The sequence below is a fragment of the Lissotriton vulgaris genome, chromosome 1_2 (genome assembly GCF_964263255.1).
Source record: "Lissotriton vulgaris chromosome 1_2, aLisVul1.2, whole genome shotgun sequence".
In the NCBI taxonomy this organism is placed as follows: Eukaryota; Metazoa; Chordata; class Amphibia; order Caudata; family Salamandridae; genus Lissotriton; species Lissotriton vulgaris.
In genome coordinates, this window is record NC_141686.1 from 102340019 (window position 1) to 102358981 (window position 18963).

The following is an 18963-nucleotide window of genomic DNA, read 5'->3' on the forward strand; positions in this document are numbered from 1 at the left end:
CAATTAAATTTGGAAAAGTTCAAATCTTTCTATTAATTTATTTGTATGTATTTACAAATATGACAAAATGTGTCATTTGTGTATTTGTATGATGAATGTTTATTTTCTGCATTTGCTGTGTATTGGTTTACGGTTGAAATCGTCGACAATGCGTAGGCCTAGGGCGCAACTTCCAGTAATGACTCCATAGGGGGTCCCCAGATTCCATTAATGGTTTAGTGGGGGTCCCCAGGTTCCAGTAACAATTAAGTGGGGGTCCCCAGAAGTCAAAATGGTTGAAAACCACTGGATTAATGTATAACCTTCCAAAAAGTGTCATCCCAGTATTCAGAAAAGGAGGGGTAGTTCATCTACTTTTGAATAAATGTAATTTACATCTCTTTCCTCATTGGACTAAAAGCCCAAATCCATCATACAGTTGTCCTAAAATATTTGAGAGGATTGTGGTCTCAGTTTCAGGGCTACATCCTTTGCAGCATGCTTCTGTTCCAGTGGTGGGACAAAGAAAATCTGCCTTGGTGTGGGTCCTCATCTTATCCACAGGTAACGCAGGGAGTATGCATCAACTTGATCTTATAATCCCCGTTGTGGCCTTCAATATTGACTATCAGCTACCTTTAGATCAGCTGAAGAAGGGTGGATGACTCTGTTCTTGATTTGTTTCAATCATTCGCAAGCCCTCAAAATGGAGTAGAGTAACTTACTGCTTTAACCGCTTCGACACGGCGCAAATCCCAACGTGCGGGTGAATTCCATGCGTGCGCGGAACGGAAGGACCCCGGCCATCCTCCGCACACGCCGACCATGACGTCGGACGGCAGGGGCCCTCCCCACGCATGGAAGAGGTTATCACATGTAATTGGCTACAGCATCACTCAGCCCACTCCTGTTTCATGTCTTTATAGTTGCCTCAGAAAAGATTTTCACAGATATAGACTAGGACAGTGCTTAATTTGAGGCAGTGGTTTCTGATGCTCGGCACTGGCAATTAGTTGTCCGCACCAGCACTTATGACAGCTGCCACATGGTGGCGCTGTTTGTATAATTTAGAGATGAGCAGACCAATAACTGTTCATTCATTCAGTATGCATTAAAAACAATTATTAGCTGCCACCCAAGCTATTTTTATAGCTCTGGGGCCTGGAATAGGCTGAATTGTCACACTTGTAGCAGTGTGCTGGTTAGTAGTTGTACTGGTACTGTCATTGGTAACGCTGGCAGTGGCACTGAGTGGTGCCCTGGAGCCCTGGCACTTATCTTTTTACAAATTGTGCACTGGACTGTGTGGGGGTGGGGGGGTCACTCTTAAACTTTGTCTGTACCCACTTTTTAATACATTTTAAAAAGTAGTATAGTACCGCAGTACCTATTGAAATTTTTTTTTTAAATGAGGTGGGCGCTTGCATTCGGTGTCGACATTACTAGTGTTTGCTGAGTTATTCTTCCCCCAGGCCCACTGGATTTTGTGGGTATATTACACCCGTGCGCCTGCATGATGGCAGCCCTGGTATCTCTTTTGCCAGTGTAAATCTCACTTTATGAGCAGTGATGGGTACATACCATTCTTGGCTGTTTGCATTCTTAAGATCAACAAATGTGGTCATCTGGGAATGAGAATGGTGGGGGCCGGGGGAGAGGAAACAGGCCAATAGATACAGTCTACCAACCAATGAAATCTAATAAGGGCTTCAAGCACTTTACGTTCCTGCCATAGCAACTCCTTTAATTCCACATGGAGCGGAGTGTCAAACAAAGCCCAGCGAGATGGACGTAAATACACTATGATGTAGGACAGGCTAGCACGCAAAATGTGCTTAAGAGGTGATGAGATAATAGGCCGTGGACTGAAGTGCAAAAATACATCTAATGATGTGTACTCAGCAAGCATAATATATTCTGCATTGGTGTCATTTTGACAACTAAAAGAGATTAGGAAAAAACAAAGGTGATGGGTGGAATGCTTGGAAAATATTTCAGCCGTGGGCAGTCGCCCAGGCCACATTCCATTTTCTCATTTTCCATCCACCATGCCACTCTACAGACCAGCTATATGCAAATCAGCCTTAGTCCTGCTCCAATAGGAACAGTCCAGCTAGCCTGCTGGTCAGATGCCCTCCCAATGTCCACACAAGCAACCCCAGACCACTTTCGGCCTACTTAGCACGCATCACTGAGGTATAGCTTGAGTCCGCTGGCACAGGGCACACGGGACCCATGTCTGGGCATACCCATCAGAGGAGAACCAAAAGGTCATGTATGGAATGCTTGCAAATAGTTTCAGCCACTGGTTACTGAGCTTACACTGCAACATGGGCTCCGAAAATGAAGCTCTCCTTTGAGCACTTATGGCCAGGGATCCCCATCCCTGCCAAGAACCCATTCCGCGAATTCAATCCGACAAAAGCAAAATGTAAGTGAGGCACTACCTCCAGAATGCTTGTGGATGCCACGTGCCCTACTATCCCAGACTCCACATCTGCTTGGCCAGTGCAAGCTGCAGTGAAGGGATCCCAGCACAGTGCATGATGCACGGATTGAAAATGGTCACAGACAACGCAGCGTGATCGTGATGACGCTGAAGACATGGAGAGGATTGCAGTTGGGTGAGCTGCTGTTGCCAGTGAGTAGAGGTCCTTTGAAGCTCACACAGCCTCCCGCTCAGTTCTTCATTCCCTTGTCCAGCTGTGCACCACTACGTGTGAGGGGATCGCCCTCAGCACACAACCACTGGGCCACACGAGAGGCCAGTCATTCAGCTGATAGGCCTGTGCAGGCACTACCTCTCATATGGTCATCTCGTAGACACTGTTGAGTGTATGTTCTCTCACCTCAGGGACAGTGCTTCTTAGATTACACTGAAGCCTAGATTCTACCTTTCAGAAGAAATTCACCTCTACTAAAGTGATGCTTTAACTCATCCTCTGAGGATGAGGCTTTATATAATTCCCAGGGAGCTGCTATCTCTACCCTCTTTTCAACATCTAAAAAAAAGAACTCTCAGTAACTCTGGAAACAACTCACTCATGCAGAGGAGAACCTACTACACTCTTTTTTCACATGGGAATAAAAAAAACAACACCCACCAACTCTATGAAAACCCCCTGCACATTTACCTCGCTGCTGAAGCGACCGCAAAAAAACACTCCATATCCAGCTCCAACCTGTTGATTATTTGCTGAAATGTCCAGCCATCCAATTCAGAAAACCGAAAAGAAGAACCACCTAAGAAGAATTGAGAGTTTGATACAGAACAGAAAGAGCCTGATACAGCTTACCAGAGCTTTCTGAATAATGAAACGACACAAGAAGGTGATTCTGAACAACAAGACAACACAAGGATTGGGATGCACTTCTGAGCTGACTCACTTGCTGCGCACTGGAGCCTGAGGAGTCGAGATCCAGTTAGAAGTGGACCCCATGGCCAACCATATCCCTACTGGCATGAGCCAGGCACTGAAACTGCTAGTGTTTGGGAGCCCCCCACCCCCTGCTTCCAGCAACCTCCGCGGAACCCCTGAATAGACAGACACTTCTGGGAGTGGTGCTTCCACCCTTTTAACACCCAAGAGAGGGCAAAAGAACACACAAAAGGGGCACTGATTCTGAATTCTAGAGTGGCTACTCCTCCGACTACCCCAGTCTATGCCCGTGTACGACAGTCAACTCCACTCTATGCCACTGTACCACACTGTACGGCAATTTATGAAACGTACTCTATGCCACTCCACCCCACTCTAGTTCACTGTACTCCACCCTATGTCACTCCACTCTATGGCACCCTATGACACTACACTCCACAACACCCCAGACAATAGCACCCCACTGCATGACACTCCACTCTATGCCACTCCACACCACTCCACTTTATGCCAATCCACTCTAGAACACTCTCCGTCACAGTATGCCACTCCATTGTACTCCACGCTACGACACTACACTGTACGACATTCTCCTCCACTCGATGACACTACTGTGTGACACTCTACTCCACCCTACAACACTATAATCCACTCAATGCCACTTCAATGCCACTCCATTCGGAGACATTCCACACAATGTCACTCCAATCGGCAACACTACGATTTGAAAGACATTTTTATTTTTAAAAAATTAAAAAATGAAATTTAACTTAAACTACATAATTGTAAAGTTATACTTCTAACTTGTGCCCCATCTGAATCGTCCTACAACTTGCACTTCCAAACACAGTGTTATGTACTCACTAGCCCCACTACATGAATCGTAACTCGTGCCTTCTTCGTGCACTCCTTATACCCTTTCACAGCACATTACTTATAGCATGTTAAATGATAGCATCCTTACAAGACTCATCATATGTCTAATGAAATCATTTATTAGAGCGCTGTCCATGGTGGCAGGCCGAGTTATAGTAATGCCCAGAACATCAGCTCAAGAAAGCCTGATTGAACAGCAGTCCAGCCCTGCCACTGAACCAGCTCAAGACCACCAGGATGTCTCAACTCCACCAGAGGCACAGTATATGCGCTCGGGAAGGTTCCGTCGATAGGGAAGGTGTCCTGGGCGCCACAAGCATGCTCCACCCTGGTCAGTGAGTGCACCAAAACCCAGGTCCAAACATGATGTGACGAGACACTTCAGCGTCTTCTGGCATAGCCGATCACCGTATCACAAACAAACTACCCAGGACCAGGGCTAACCAGAGACTGTGGTGAGAAGATGTCACAGGAATGTCCTCTTGATTCCACACGAGGGCCGCCTTGAACCCTACCTTGGGGCGATGAAGACTCATCGTGGTTTGTTTCGAGAAAATGAAGCACTTTGCTTAGCAGGTACAACAAATGCACTTATTGCAAAGTTTACAGCCTTCTTTATAAGAGCCACAGTGGTCTTTGCCATGAAGGCTTTACAAATCCCCAATCACGTACCCAACTGTCAGAATGCACTGATTTGCACCCACATGGGTCAGTTTTGCGCAAACGTGTGCACTGATTGAGTCACATAGAACAAAATGTTTGCCCTGGTCAGTTGCAGAAAATGTAAATTGTGGTTCATTAGTTGGTACAAATCCGTGCAAGATTGCCTTGCACTGTTGCCCGTTATACACTTGTGCACCAGAGCATTCGTCACATAATGACAGATGCAGGTCACGACTGGCCACTGTGTAAGTGCACTTGTCCCCAAACCCATTTATTTCTACTAGTTTTCTACAGTGCTGCTCGCCCAAAAGTGCTAAAAGAACACTTTACAAAACAGGAAACAGATATGAAATGTGTGAGGGATCCTCACCCTTATTAGTAACATTTCTGAGAAAAGCCGGAGAACGAGCAGTAGAGAGAAAGGAGAGTGGGATGCAAGGATACTGCGGGGTTTAACAAAAAGCAAAACAGCACATGCAAGCAAGGAATTGGGAAATTGTCTTTTGGAAAGATGTGAGGCTCAAATGTTTTTCCTTTCGATGGAAGAACATCTCAAATAGCTAGGGAGGACTGTATGACGGAATCACGCATTCGTTGTTGCATGCATGCCTTTTCAATGCCGGCATTCGAACAAACGCAACATTATGGCGCGTTCCTTTTGTACGCAAGTCATCCCAAAGACTTGCCTTAGGGGCCACTGGACTTTAGAGTAGCATCATTTACTAATCCAACTCCAGTTTGCGCAACAGTAGGAAAGGTCTTTAAATCCAACACCACTTCACCAATGCACCCCTAAAGCAAGTTATTCTGATGACTTGCATGCTAAATAAAAGCATGGCCACAATGCCTTAGTTCTATTGCTGGTGTTGTAAAGGCACAGCGTGATTCTGGCTTCATAGTAAAAGAAGTTTCTTGCTAGGGGGAGAGTTTAAGGCCAATTCTGCCACTGGAGCCACTGTTTAGCAGATTCGCCATCGCGCAGGGAGGTGAGAATCAGAGGAAGGAGGATGAGGCCGCTGCAGATTTATGGCAGGCATCCATTTACCAGCCTCCTCTATGTAAGGCTGTAACTCTTCCTGCCGACTCTCGGGCCAGATTTAGGGATAGAACTGGCAGAGTGAACAAAGGATGAAGCCCGCATTGATCATAACTGAAATACATTTGTTTACCACAAATCCTTTTCCCCGCAGGCAATTACAATGCGGACGTTACAACGACCCCGTTGTAACAATGCATACCATTACTCCACAAGTAGGAACAAAGACTTGCGGAGGGGTCAGAAGGTGTTGGATGTAAAATCCAACACCTTCTCTACTATTGTACATACTGGAGTTGCAATACTAAAGTATACTATTTGTCCCTTGTAGTGGGGCAACTTCTGACCAGGAGCTGCTTTGAGCGGCGTTTTGGTCTCCAGCTTAAAAGCCAGAGGCAAAGACATATCCACTCAAACATACAGACCGGGTTTGGCTACAGCTAACCTCCATATGGAGCGGTCAGGCCGCCCTAAAGACAGACTGGAGATCTGTTCCTTAAACGTCTCCCATTAAAACCTCACATCTTAGCTGCAGCAACTTGAGAAGACTTGTCAGCTCGATACACAATCATGAGCTCGATTTTCTGGTAACCGCCTGCATCTTAGTACCTCCTGCGCTCAACTCCCTGCATCTGCTCGTCGTTTCTGCTCTTCAGGCAGGCTGGTTCTAGCTTCCGTTCTCCGTGCCACATGCAGCAGAAGCCGCAAACCACAAACCACAAGCCAAGGGCTAGGCGAGTGGCTGTTTCCGTGAAACCACAGGCCAACCGAAGTTCTCTAATGTACTCCAGAAAGAATTACTCTCTTCCTGTACAGTTGCAAAGTTCTTCAGCCAGATAGCTGAAAGTATTTGCTGAAGCACTGTGGTTTTTGACTAAAAATCCACGTGGGGGGTTTTAGAGGATGCCCGAAACAGTTTGAAATGGCAGCATGACGTGGGGTGTCCTTCAGAACTGTTCATTCTGAGGACCCTGCAGCATTTATGAGTACATGAAGCTCTCACGGTGCACACTTTATCCGTTTTTGCAGGTCGAAGTGCTGGTAGAAGTCCAAGGCAGAGCTTTAAATAGGCAGCTGCCAATCTGTCTGCGGCAGCAATGTTTGCTCTAAACAAGAACGCGGGCACTTCTTAGCATGACCTCTATACCTTTAAAGCAACAGTACTGGCACTTTACAGCATAACTATTACTGCTGCGATAATACAGCTCCTTCTCAGCAGAACTGCTATACTTCAATGGTATAGTAGCGGTACTTCTCAGCAGAACTGATATATACTTCAATGGTATAGTAGCGGTACTTCTCAGCAGAACCGATATATACTTCAATGGTATAGTAGCGGTACTTCTCGGCAGAACTGATATATACTTCAATGGTAAAGTAGCGGTACTTCTCGGCAGAACTGATATATACTTCAATGGTATAGTAGCGGTACTTCTCAGCAGAACTGATATATACTTCAATGGTATAGTAGCGGTACTTCTCAGCAGAACTGATATATACTTCAATGGTATAGTAGCGGTACTTCTCAGCAGAACTGATATATACTTCAATGGTATAGTAGCGGTACTTCTCAGCAGAACTGATATATACTTCAATGGTATAGTAGCGGTACTTCTCGGCAGAACTGATACATACTTCAATGGTATAGTAGCGGTACTTCTCGGCAGAACTGATATATACTTCAATGGTATAGTAGCGGTACTTCTCAGCAGAACTGCAATGCTTTAATGAAATAGTAACAGTACTTCTCAGCAGAACTGATATATACTTCAATGGTATAGTAGCGGTACTTCTCGGCAGAACTGATATATACTTCAATGGTATAGTAGCGGTACTTCTCAGCAGAACCGATATATACTTCAATGGTATAGTAGCGGTACTTCTCGGCAGAACTGATATATACTTCAATGGTATAGTAGCGGTACTTCTCGGCAGAACTGATATATACTTCAATGGTATAGTAGCGGTACTTCTCAGCAGAACTGCAATGCTTTAATGAAATAGTAACAGTACTTCTCAGCAGAACTGATATATACTTCAATGGTATAGTAGCGGTACTTCTCGGCAGAACTGATATATACTTCAATGGTATAGTAGCGGTACTTCTCGGCAGAACTGATATATACTTCAATGGTATAGTAGCGGTACTTCTCGGCAGAACTGATACATACTTCAATGGTATAGTAGCGGTACTTCTCGGCAGAACTGATATATACTTCAATGGTATAGTAGCGGTACTTCTCAGCAGAACTGCAATGCTTTAATGAAATAGTAACAGTACTTCTCAGCAGAACTGATATATACTTCAATGGTATAGTAGCGGTACTTCTCGGCAGAACTGATATATACTTCAATGGTATAGTAGCGGTACTTCTCAGCAGAACCGATATATACTTCAATGGTATAGTAGCGGTACTTCTCGGCAGAACTGATATATACTTCAATGGTATAGTAGCGGTACTTCTCGGCAGAACTGATTTATACTTCAATGGTATAGTAGCGGTACTTCTCAGCAGAACTGCAATGCTTTAATGAAATAGTAACAGTACTTCTCAGCAGAACTGATATATACTTCAATGGTATAGTAGCGGTACTTCTCGGCAGAACTGATATATACTTCAATGGTATAGTAGCGGTACTTCTCAGCAGAACTGCAATGCTTTAATGAAATAGTAACAGTACTTCTCAGCAGAACTGATATACTTCAATGGTATAGTAGCAGTACTTGTCAGCAGAACTCCTTTACCTTTAATGGTATAGTAACCGTGCTTTTCAGCAGAACTGCTATAATTTTCATGGAATAGTAGCAGTACTTCTCATCAGTCCTGCTAAACTTAATGGATTAGAAACAGTCCTTCTCAGGCAGAGTACTATACTTTTAATGGAATAGCAACAGTACTGATATACTTTTAGTGGAATAGTACAAGTACTTCTTCACAGGAGTATTTTACTTTTTTTGAGACACCAGCACCATCAGTAAGAATGAAGTGGATCAGAACTCGTTTTCCATGTATAACACTGACTTGTGCTACTGATAGATGTCCTTGGCATCATACCACTTCACCATGTTTGCCCGGTGCAGCCCTCTTTCTGTATACTCCCATAAAACATGCAATGCCAGTGCAGATACAGGCAATGGCATATCTTTTGCATCCTGTAAGGCCATGGCTGATGATAATGAGCAAAGCTTCCATTTTTGACTTAGCACGCTATAATAAAATGCTGAACTGAAAAATGAGGAAGCCACAGTGAGCCAAAGCCTTCGCGTTGGCAGCTCCACCAAACTGACAACTGAGTATTTCCCAGAGGAGACAGAAGACACCTTGGCCAGCTACCTCTAAATCCCCCAGCGGAAGGATTACAGGGAGTGCTGCGCTGCCATAATCTGAGCACAGTCGAAATAAGCATTGGCATAGCATTTTGTGATATGCTATTGCAAGTGTTAGATAGGCATTAGAAATGAATGCAAAGATGGCCACTGTAGATGCGCACACATCCATGAGGGTCATATTTTAATGCATTTATAATATTTTAACAAACCCATTCAAAAATGGCAAAGTGGATTTACAAACCTTGGAATTTGTAAGATCTTAACAAAACCATTCAAAGATGGCCACAGTGGATGTGTCCCCATCCATGGTGGCCATCTTTGAATGGGTTTATTAAAATTATACAAACCCATATCCAGGAACCCGCTGTGCATGCATGCACACTCCTCTGCAGCCATCTTGAAATGGAAATGAAAGAACACGTTAAGATGGATGCCCGTCAATGACATGGCAGTTGCAAATCAGTTTTAAACAAAATGAAGGGGGCATGTATTAGGAGGAAGGTGGTGCCAAACAGGGAGGCCATAAGAGCAACAGAAGAGTGGGATGGTGGGGATATTTTTAACAAACGAGTGCAAGAGGTGAGGGGTGGAAGCCATTGATGAGACGGTAAGCAACACAGAATGAGGGGGCAGGGCAAAGTGAAGGGAGATGCAGCAGACTGGGGAGAAACCAAACAAACACATGCACTCTGATGGAGTGTTAAAGGATAAGTGTAGCTCCCTGAATTCACGCAAAGTCGGCAATGGAAGGATATAAGTCAACCAATCAGAACACTGCCATCCAGTCATGAGCAAGGGTCTCACCAAATCCTACTCCATGTAAATTGGAAATAAAACATCTGGCAAACAGACAGCTAAAACTCTGTAGCAGAAACCTAAAATGAGAGTACTGTACTGTAATGTACCCTTCTGCAGTGGCATAACAAAACTTGAGGGCCCCCGTGCAAAGTGCATGGAGGGGCCACGCTCCGCACTCAGGAGCGCTCAGGTCAGGGTACTGTGGTGAGTGAGCCCCCTGCTGCTCGGGGCCCCCGCACTGCAGGAGCTGCGGGCACCTTTGTTTCGCCACTGCTTCTGACAAGCAGCTGAGAAAGATCTACCTAAAGTCTACCTTGCTGGACTGTAGAATCTACATTGCAGAATCAACGTTATTGTATAGCCACAATCCAAAACAAACTGGCTTAAGATAACCTTCATCAAGCTAGACCTGATTAATAGAGAAATCACAAATGTTTCTGAAAAGGGAAAAGTGAAACCCTACAAAAGTTTAGGATTACAGTTCTAATAAAATTTGCAACTGGGCTCCCTGGAAACCTAGCCACATATGCCCAGCCAACACCACCGCAAGACACGGATACCAACCATGACAAGCCAATCAGTCAGATCAAGCTTACTAAACACTCCCAAACAATGTAAGTAACAAGCAGTGGAATGCTGTAACTTTTTGATCCTCTCTTTGTAGTAATTTATGATGCCTGCAGAGAGATCATCCGACGGTGAAAAATGGTCACCTTTTATTTACATTTTCCTCTTGGAGGTTTATTTATCCAAAATATACCCGCCATCCACACAGATTAATTATGTGATTACCAACCAAAGGCAGTGTTAAGGGTTAATGTGAAATCCAGGAACCTAGGCTGACCCAGTGCTCCAATAAAATGAAAGATATATTTTTTATGCAAATGCCTGAAGTAGAAGGTAATAAAAAAAGGAACGTGTGATCTACGACAAACTGAGAGCCCTTAGAAACTAAGACTGACTGGTTGGCATATACATTGCGCCATTGGATACACTGCAGTTCCCCATCACATTTGGAGGTTGGAAACAAAGGAGGGCGGACGGGGCATCTGCCAATTTTGGGAAAATATCAAGTTATCTTCCTCCTCTAAATGAGGCGGTCAGTCTTATCTACGGCTGTCAGGCTGGATTAAGGGATTCGTTGATGCAGAAGAATAGGTAATAAGACTGACACTGATGATAAAAGAAGAATGTAACACCTTATGGCATCGATTGATCTGTGACGATAACATTCATCAGAGGGTTTTGGGGGACAGCGGAAAACAGGAAATAAATAAGGCAATTTTTCACAGTCCCCATTTTCAAAGTATATATACTCTATGGTATTATGGATAAATGCACTGAATAGTTAAATGTTACTAAAGGAGCACTCAGGGTTGTATCTTTGTGCAAATTGAATTTAATGTATTTCTGATTGATTTTCCAGATCATCTGTGATTCAGTCGAGTTGGGGCCACTTACTTTGATGACATATCCTACCCAAGCTTGCCACGGGTAGGTGATGCTTTGAGAAGAACTGAGATTGATGCTAAGCAACTTGATGCAAATCCTAAAGGGATTTATCAAGCAAAAACAGAAGCAGGAACATTCTCGGGTGAAGAACTATTGGAAGTCTGGCATTTAAAAAGACTTGCACTTCTGGATAACCTTTTTTTTGGCATGCCGAGGTCTAGAGTCCAACCAACAAATTCTTCAAATGGGTGGGACAAGAATCACCAATAAGGTAGCTATAAATGAGCACTAAGCTAGTACTAGTATGCGCCCACTAGATTCCAAGACCCTGCCATACAAGTGGCATCTTCAGTCGGTCATCCTTTAGCAGGTGCTTCTGAATTCCTGTTTTCTATTGAATTTGTTATTGAGCGGCACACAAACTGGAATCTGATGTTATGATTTGGCAGTTCCTCAAGCAATTCCCCAAGCAAATTAAATGATTGAGTGGCTTATAAATCGATTGGGTATCTAAATTCAATGAGATATTGTAAAATGTATCATTTAGCTACTTTTTATAGTATGCATAATAATGTTTATAATACACCAACTTCTTTGTACACCCCCAAAAGATTTGTCAGCTAGCCACTGTTTAAACAGAGTTCAATAGTGTTTATACAACATTGAATGGAACGACTGAAGTGCTTTTTTAGCCCCAAACTATGTCCATGTATTTTAGACTAGAAGAACACTCATCTTCCATATTTTGTGCTCAAGAACGTATTAAGTAAAACCAAACAAACTGCCAGATATAACTATATTTTACATTTTAGTTCCACTAAATGTAAGAGCTCTTTGGTCAGATATACTAATCGCATGTTACTTCAACAAATCTATGTTTCTTTCAAATGCCTGTAGTAACAAAAGGATTGCAGTGACACTTTTTAAAGGATTGTAGCATATTATCCCCTATAAAATCTATCTTAATCCAATGTTTGAGACAATATGTTCTGCTCAAATTGCAGACAAACAATATCCCTAGACATGGATAGGTCTCTCATTGTACGACATCCAATGTTCATTATTTGAGAACGGCAATAGCAGTCAGAGGCCATTATTTTTGTTTTTGATGCACAAATCGAAGAAATCCTCTAGTTTCTACTCTGTAGAGCTACCTGCGTATGATACATTTACATGACGGGCTTAATCGCCATGTCAGCAGTGTACTTGACGGACAATCCCTACCGCAGCGAGGTTATGAGGAAACCTCCAAAGTATAGATTACAAGAGACAGAAGAACATTATGCCCCACTATGTTCTTTGTGATACCTTGTGAGGCTTTTTCTCTTGAGTTTTGGGACAGTTAATGGTTAGCGGGCAGTATCCGTCGTGGGTTCCACCATTTATCGCTGATGTTCCAAAACATAGAGACCTATTGCACTCCAATTGGATATCCAAGTGCTTCCTCTGCAATCCCGACTATGCAAAGGTAGCTTCGAGCCCCTTATTTAAGGAGGTGGTTGTTTATTTTGGAGCCTTAGATACATTATGATCACAAACACGAAGGTCAAAGTATGGGTCGTTAAAAAAGGTACAACATAGAAAATTAGAAGGTCCTGTCACTGTCTGTGACTGCGACATGACCCCAAACATTACTCCAGTGTTTAGAAATGTATAGTGTGAACATCCTCCAATGTGAAACAATCACACAAAGTCTATTGATCACGATCAAAGAGGTCTTTGGCCGTTCATTCATCGTCTTCTTTTAAACGGGGGACTACTCTCAGATGTATCAATTACAGCCCAGTGAACAAATTGCTATAAAGTACAGTAGGGGCTCTGATTTGTTTGCTCTTTGTCCTAGTTGTCTTCAACTCCGGGTTCAAACAAAATAGCTCAGCAGTCATGGGACAGAGTAGCTGAGACTGTACCCAAAATGGCATGGTCCACCAATAGGAGTGCAACTTTTTTTAGCAACCTTCTTGAAGGTCTATAGAAAAGTCTTCATCTTCAGACAGTTTGCCATTTTTTTGCTGCTGGCCTTACACATGGAAATCGGGAGATTTGATTTAATTTGTGGTGAAATGTCCTGTTTAACACTCAAACAATGGTCCGGAATATATACTATGCAGCAAACAGCCTACTTCTTGGCAGCAATACCACTGTGCATAAAAAAGCTCCACAAAATGTAAACCTGAAGAAAACTCATGCATGCATGTTTCCGCATGAACTTCATTCGAAAGTATAATGACTTGCACGTCATGAGTCGTGTTTGACGTGGCGGGTTTTAGTAGCAGAACACTTCGCGCAGAAGGAAACCAGGAGAATCTGCACACTTAGGAAGGTGGCAAAACCTCAAAAACGTGAAAACAAATCTGAGCACACCCCTACCCCCCACCCTTAGGTAAACTGAGAACATAAATAAAAAGGATGCTAGTAGGCAAGACTGAACCAGACAAAGTATCATGCTATGGGTTGCCTTGACTACAGGGTTCCACTCAGATGGAGGTATAAGCTTCAGGGGCATTTATCTTGTTAACCCCTCCTTGCGTTTAATATTCTTCAACGACAGGACCGATGGCACCAACTGGACTGGTTGGCATTCACTGGAACAATGGGACACTAGGTGTTCAGGTTAGGGTGTGGCCAGACTTACCAACCATGATACCCCTGGAATTTAGGATGGCGTTTCCTATACTTCTGAACTCAGACCAGCCAGTAGAGCACACCCAGGGTCTGAGGGGAACCGAAGGTTGGTCTTCAGTTCATGGATAGATGCAGGGGCCCACAGCCAGCCGGTAGGGCAGGCCAAGGGGGCAGAGCAGGGTTATAAGCAGACGCATCCTTTGATGCCAACGCTCTTCTGGTGCATATGGTGTAGAGATGCCAGAAGTTTGCCAGGTCCGCCGCGCTTCTAGGAAGGCTCTCTTCTACGATGATCCTCCATGAAGCCTCATGTGCGGTTCTTGAGTTCATGGGGGCACTCCTGGCACTACAGCGCCCCTTTTTTCTTTGTTCCTTCTGGATTGCTCTCTTCTCTCTAGATTGCTCTTTTCCCATGATTGCCTTTTCCCCGGGTTGCTTTGTTTCCACTGCATTGTTTTTTCCATGTAATTATTTTATTTTACTTGGATTGCTCGCCTTACCTGGATTGTTGCATTTACTTAAGATTGCTCTTTTCCCTGGGTTTTTCTATCCCTGTGGAGAAGTGTGGCTCAATGGTTAGAGCGGCAGACCCTGAGGCAGAGGTCTAGCCCGGGACCAGGGTTCAATTCCGTGCCTCGGCGGGTCTTGGGCTCAAAATTCCACGGATAATTCTCGCCTCGGTGCCTATTCCAATCATGGAGTCCCACTCTGCAACTCTGGGCAAGAGCTTGCTTAATCTCCACAACGGCCCCCACAACGCTAAGGATGCCTGGCCTCCACCTTGGGGGTGCCCAGGAGTGGACGCCTCACAGGGAAAGCCAGGATGGGTTCCACAGCGGTATTCGTACAAGCGCCTTGAGACCCTTGCGGGTGAGTAGTGTGCTATACAAGTATCAATTTACATTACATTTACATCCCTCTGGGTCACTCTTTCTCTGGACCGCTTTTTCTACTAGTTTTCTGTGCCCTGCATTGCTATTTCTCAGGGATTATTGTCTTCTCCTGGGCCTGTCTGTCTCCAGGATTGGTGCCTTTCCCCTAGTTCTCTTAGACTGCTCTTTCTCTTATATTGCCATTTCCCCTGAAGTGCTTTCTTTAGCCCAGATGGCTCCTTGCATTCCTTCTTGGGTTTCTGTCTTCTGATATTGCCTTTTTCTTCTGGCTTGATGTTACTCGCTCCTTTTCCCCAGATCCATGTGTGTTCTGAGGTGCAGTCTATTCCCCATGCCAGTTTCTCATCCAAAGCTTTGTTTTTCGTATCGGGGTTGTGCACCGTGCCCTGAGCTCCGAGCCACACGTCTCCAGTGACTGTCGAGTCCTATCCAGGTGTAAATTTAAAAACTCTTTAGGGTGTGCATCACGTGACTTCTGTCTTTGTCATGATGCGGTCTCTATATCACCTCCGTGCCCCCACCCCCCTTCCGTCTCACATCTGTCGCCCACAGCACATCCGTATATAGCTGTCTTTCTTGCAGAAGGTCGCGCCCTCTCACCTCTCCCTTGCAGTCTACCCCCTGCTTCCCATGGCTGTCTCTTCTCCCTGTCGTGTTTGGGATGTGGGAGTGGCAGCAGCCATATCTACTATGGTCACTCAACTCCAGACACAGGTGGTAGGCGCTTGGCGGGTCCGACCCCCACTTTCAGTAGGTAATAAAAAAAAAAAGCCCCCCCTTCCCTTGTGACTATGAGGCATTCGAGCCCCGCTGAAAGTGAGCTCCACCGCAAAGTTCAAGTTGGACCCGCATTTCCAAACACGGAAGTGGACGGGCGCCTCTAGAGTAGACACCGGTCCCACACGCGGCTCACCCACCTCATGCCCCACCGCCCCCGGGCCGCCCGGCACTCTCTTACCATGGTGAGCCGGGCTGCGCTGCTTCTGTCAGACGGACGGACGGGGTGTCTGTCTGAGCTCCACGGACGGGGAGTGTCCTGCAGTCACCGCCACCTGCTGCTGTCACTTCAGTCGCTAACGAATCCCTCGCCGCTGCGTCCACTCTCTCCTGCTGTATGTCTCTTGGCAGACCTCTCGCCGATAGTCTGTCGTAGTCTGCCGGGGGCTCGCTTGCAGAGGGCACCTTTCACGCCTGTCTTTCACTCTCCCTTCGCTGTAGCTCTGCCTTTCTGAACGTTTTCCTGCTCGTTTGCGTTCTCTGTCTTGCAGGGGGCACTCTCTTCGCTGTCTCTAAATATTCTCACTGACACCCTTTTCTCTTTTTGTATTGTTTCTTGCAGGAGGGGGCGCTCTCCCGGGGCTGTCTCTTACTGGCACTTCTTTCTGCTGGTCTCTCGTGCTCTCTCTTGCATGGGGACACTCTCCCGGGGCTGTCTCTTTCTCCCCTCCTTGACACGCCTTCGCCCTGCTGGCCTCTGGTGCAGCCTCTGGGGAGCAGGGGGCCGGTAGGGGGCGTTTTAGGTAGGTGTCCCGGACGTCGCCCCCCATCACGGACACCATCACAATGCAACCAGTGACAGGCGCTGTCCTGGGCCGGGGGCAGTCACCAGGGCCGGGGGGTGGTAGTTGGGAGAGGGTCGCGCCACACCGATGTCTACGTATCCAGGAAAGACCCACACTCACTCACTCCCGTCAGCCTGAGACGTGACGTCACGGCCCTCGCTGGTTCTCCTCCCCTGTGATGCACATCACAACATCCGACCCTCACACTCCCGCCACTGCAGATACAAGCCCTGAAGCCCATATCCTATGTCCACCAGGCCCACTGTCCGCCTCGGCAGCAGTAGACGGCACACACCTGCAGTTATAAATCACGAGTGCCATCTGTAAGCCGTCCATGCGGACTTGTACCGCTATACCCTTCTCTATACAACCATAAAACCTCGTCCTTTACAGTACATCAAATATCAACGTACCCATCTGTACAGCTATACCCTTCTCTATACAACCATAAAACCTCGTCCTTTACAGTACATCAAATATCAACGTACCCATCTGTACAGCTATACCCTTCTCTATACAACCATAAAACCTCGTCCTTTACAGTACATCAAATATCAACGTACCCATCTGTACAGCTATACCCTTCTCTATACGACCATAAAACCTCGTCCTTTACAGTACATCAAATATCAACGTACCCATCTGTACAGCTATACCCTTCTCTATACAACCATAAAACCTCGTCCTTTAAAGTACATCACATATCATTGTACCCATCTGTACAGCTATACCCTTCTCTATACAACCATAAAACCTCGTCCTTTACAGTACATCAAATATCAACGTACCCATCTGTACAGCTATACCCTTCTCTATACAACCATAAAACCTTGTCCTTTAAAGTACATCACATATCATTGTACCCATCTGTACAGCTATACCCTTCTCTATACAACCATAAAACCTCGTCTGTTACAGTACATCACATATCATTGTACCCATGTGTACCGCTATACCCTTCTCTATACAACCATAAAACCTCGTCCTTTACAGTACATCAAATATCAACGTACCCATCTGTACAGCTATACCCTTCTCTATACAACCATAAAACCTTGTCCTTTAAAGTACATCACATATCATTGTACCCATCTGTACAGCTATACCCTTCTCTATACAACCATAAAACCTCGTCTGTTACAGTACATCACATATCATTGTACCCATGTGTACCGCTATACCCTTCTCTATACAATCATAAAACCTCGTCCTTTACAGTACATCACATATCATTGTACCCATCTGTACAGCTATACCCTTCTCTATACAACCATAAAACCTCGTCTGTTACAGTACATCACATATCATTGTACCCATCCGTACAGCTACACCCTTCTCTATACAACCATAAAACCTCGTCCTTTACAGTACATCACATATCATTGTACCCATGTGTACCGCTATACCCTTCTCTATACAACCATAAAACCTTGTCCTTTAAAGTACATCGCATATCATTGTACCCATCTGTTCAGCTATACCCTTCTCTATATAACCATAAAACCTTGCCCTCGACTTTAGAGTACATCACATACATCACAGCCCTGAAACCCATATCCTAAGTACACCAGGCCCACTGTCCGCCTCGGCAGCAGTAGACGGCATGCGGACTTGTACAGCTATACCCTTCTCTGTGCAGCCATAAAACCTCGTCCTGTACTATACAGTACATCACACACCACTGCCTTCTCTATACAACCATAAAACCTTGTCCTTTACAGTACATCAAATATCAACGTACCCATCTGTACAGCTATACCCTTCTCTATACAACCATAAAACCTCGTCCTTTACAGTACATCACATATCATTGTACCCATCCGTACAGCTATACCCTTCTCTATACAACCATAAAACCTTGTCCTTTAAAGTACATCACATATCATTGTACCCATCTGTACAGCTATACCCTTCTCTATACAACCATAAAACCTCGCCCTGCACTTTAGAGTACATCACATATCATTGTACCCATGTGTACCGCTATACCCTTCTCTATACAACCATAAAACCTCGCCCTGCCCTTTAGAGTAAATCACATATCATTGTACCCATCTGTACCGCTGTACCCTTCTCTACACAACCATAAAACCTTGTCCTGTACTATACAGCACATCACATATCATTGTACCCATCTGTACCGCTGTACCCTTCTCTATACAACCATAAAACCTTGTCCTGTACTATACAGCACATCACATATCATTGCACCCATCTGTACAGCTATACCTTTCTCTATACAACCATAAAACCTCGCCCTGCACTTTAGAGTACATCACATATCATTGTACCCATCTGTACCGCTATACCCTTCTCTATACAACCATATAACCTCGTCCTTTACAGTACATCACATATCATTGTACCC

At 44.9% G+C, this 18963-nt stretch overlaps 1 protein-coding gene across 1 annotated transcript in view; it reads right to left on the minus strand.

Moving 5' to 3' along the window:
* TUBA8 (tubulin alpha 8) overlaps positions 1-16499 on the minus strand; it is a 71000-nt gene extending 54501 nt beyond the window's left edge. Inside the window, exon 1 of the mRNA XM_086952919.1 lies at positions 15992-16499. Coding sequence (XP_086809045.1) covers positions 15992-15994 — 3 coding nt within the window. The 5' untranslated portion in view covers positions 15995-16499. The remainder of the gene's footprint in view (positions 1-15991) is intronic.
* Positions 16500-18963: the final 2464 nt, after the last annotated feature.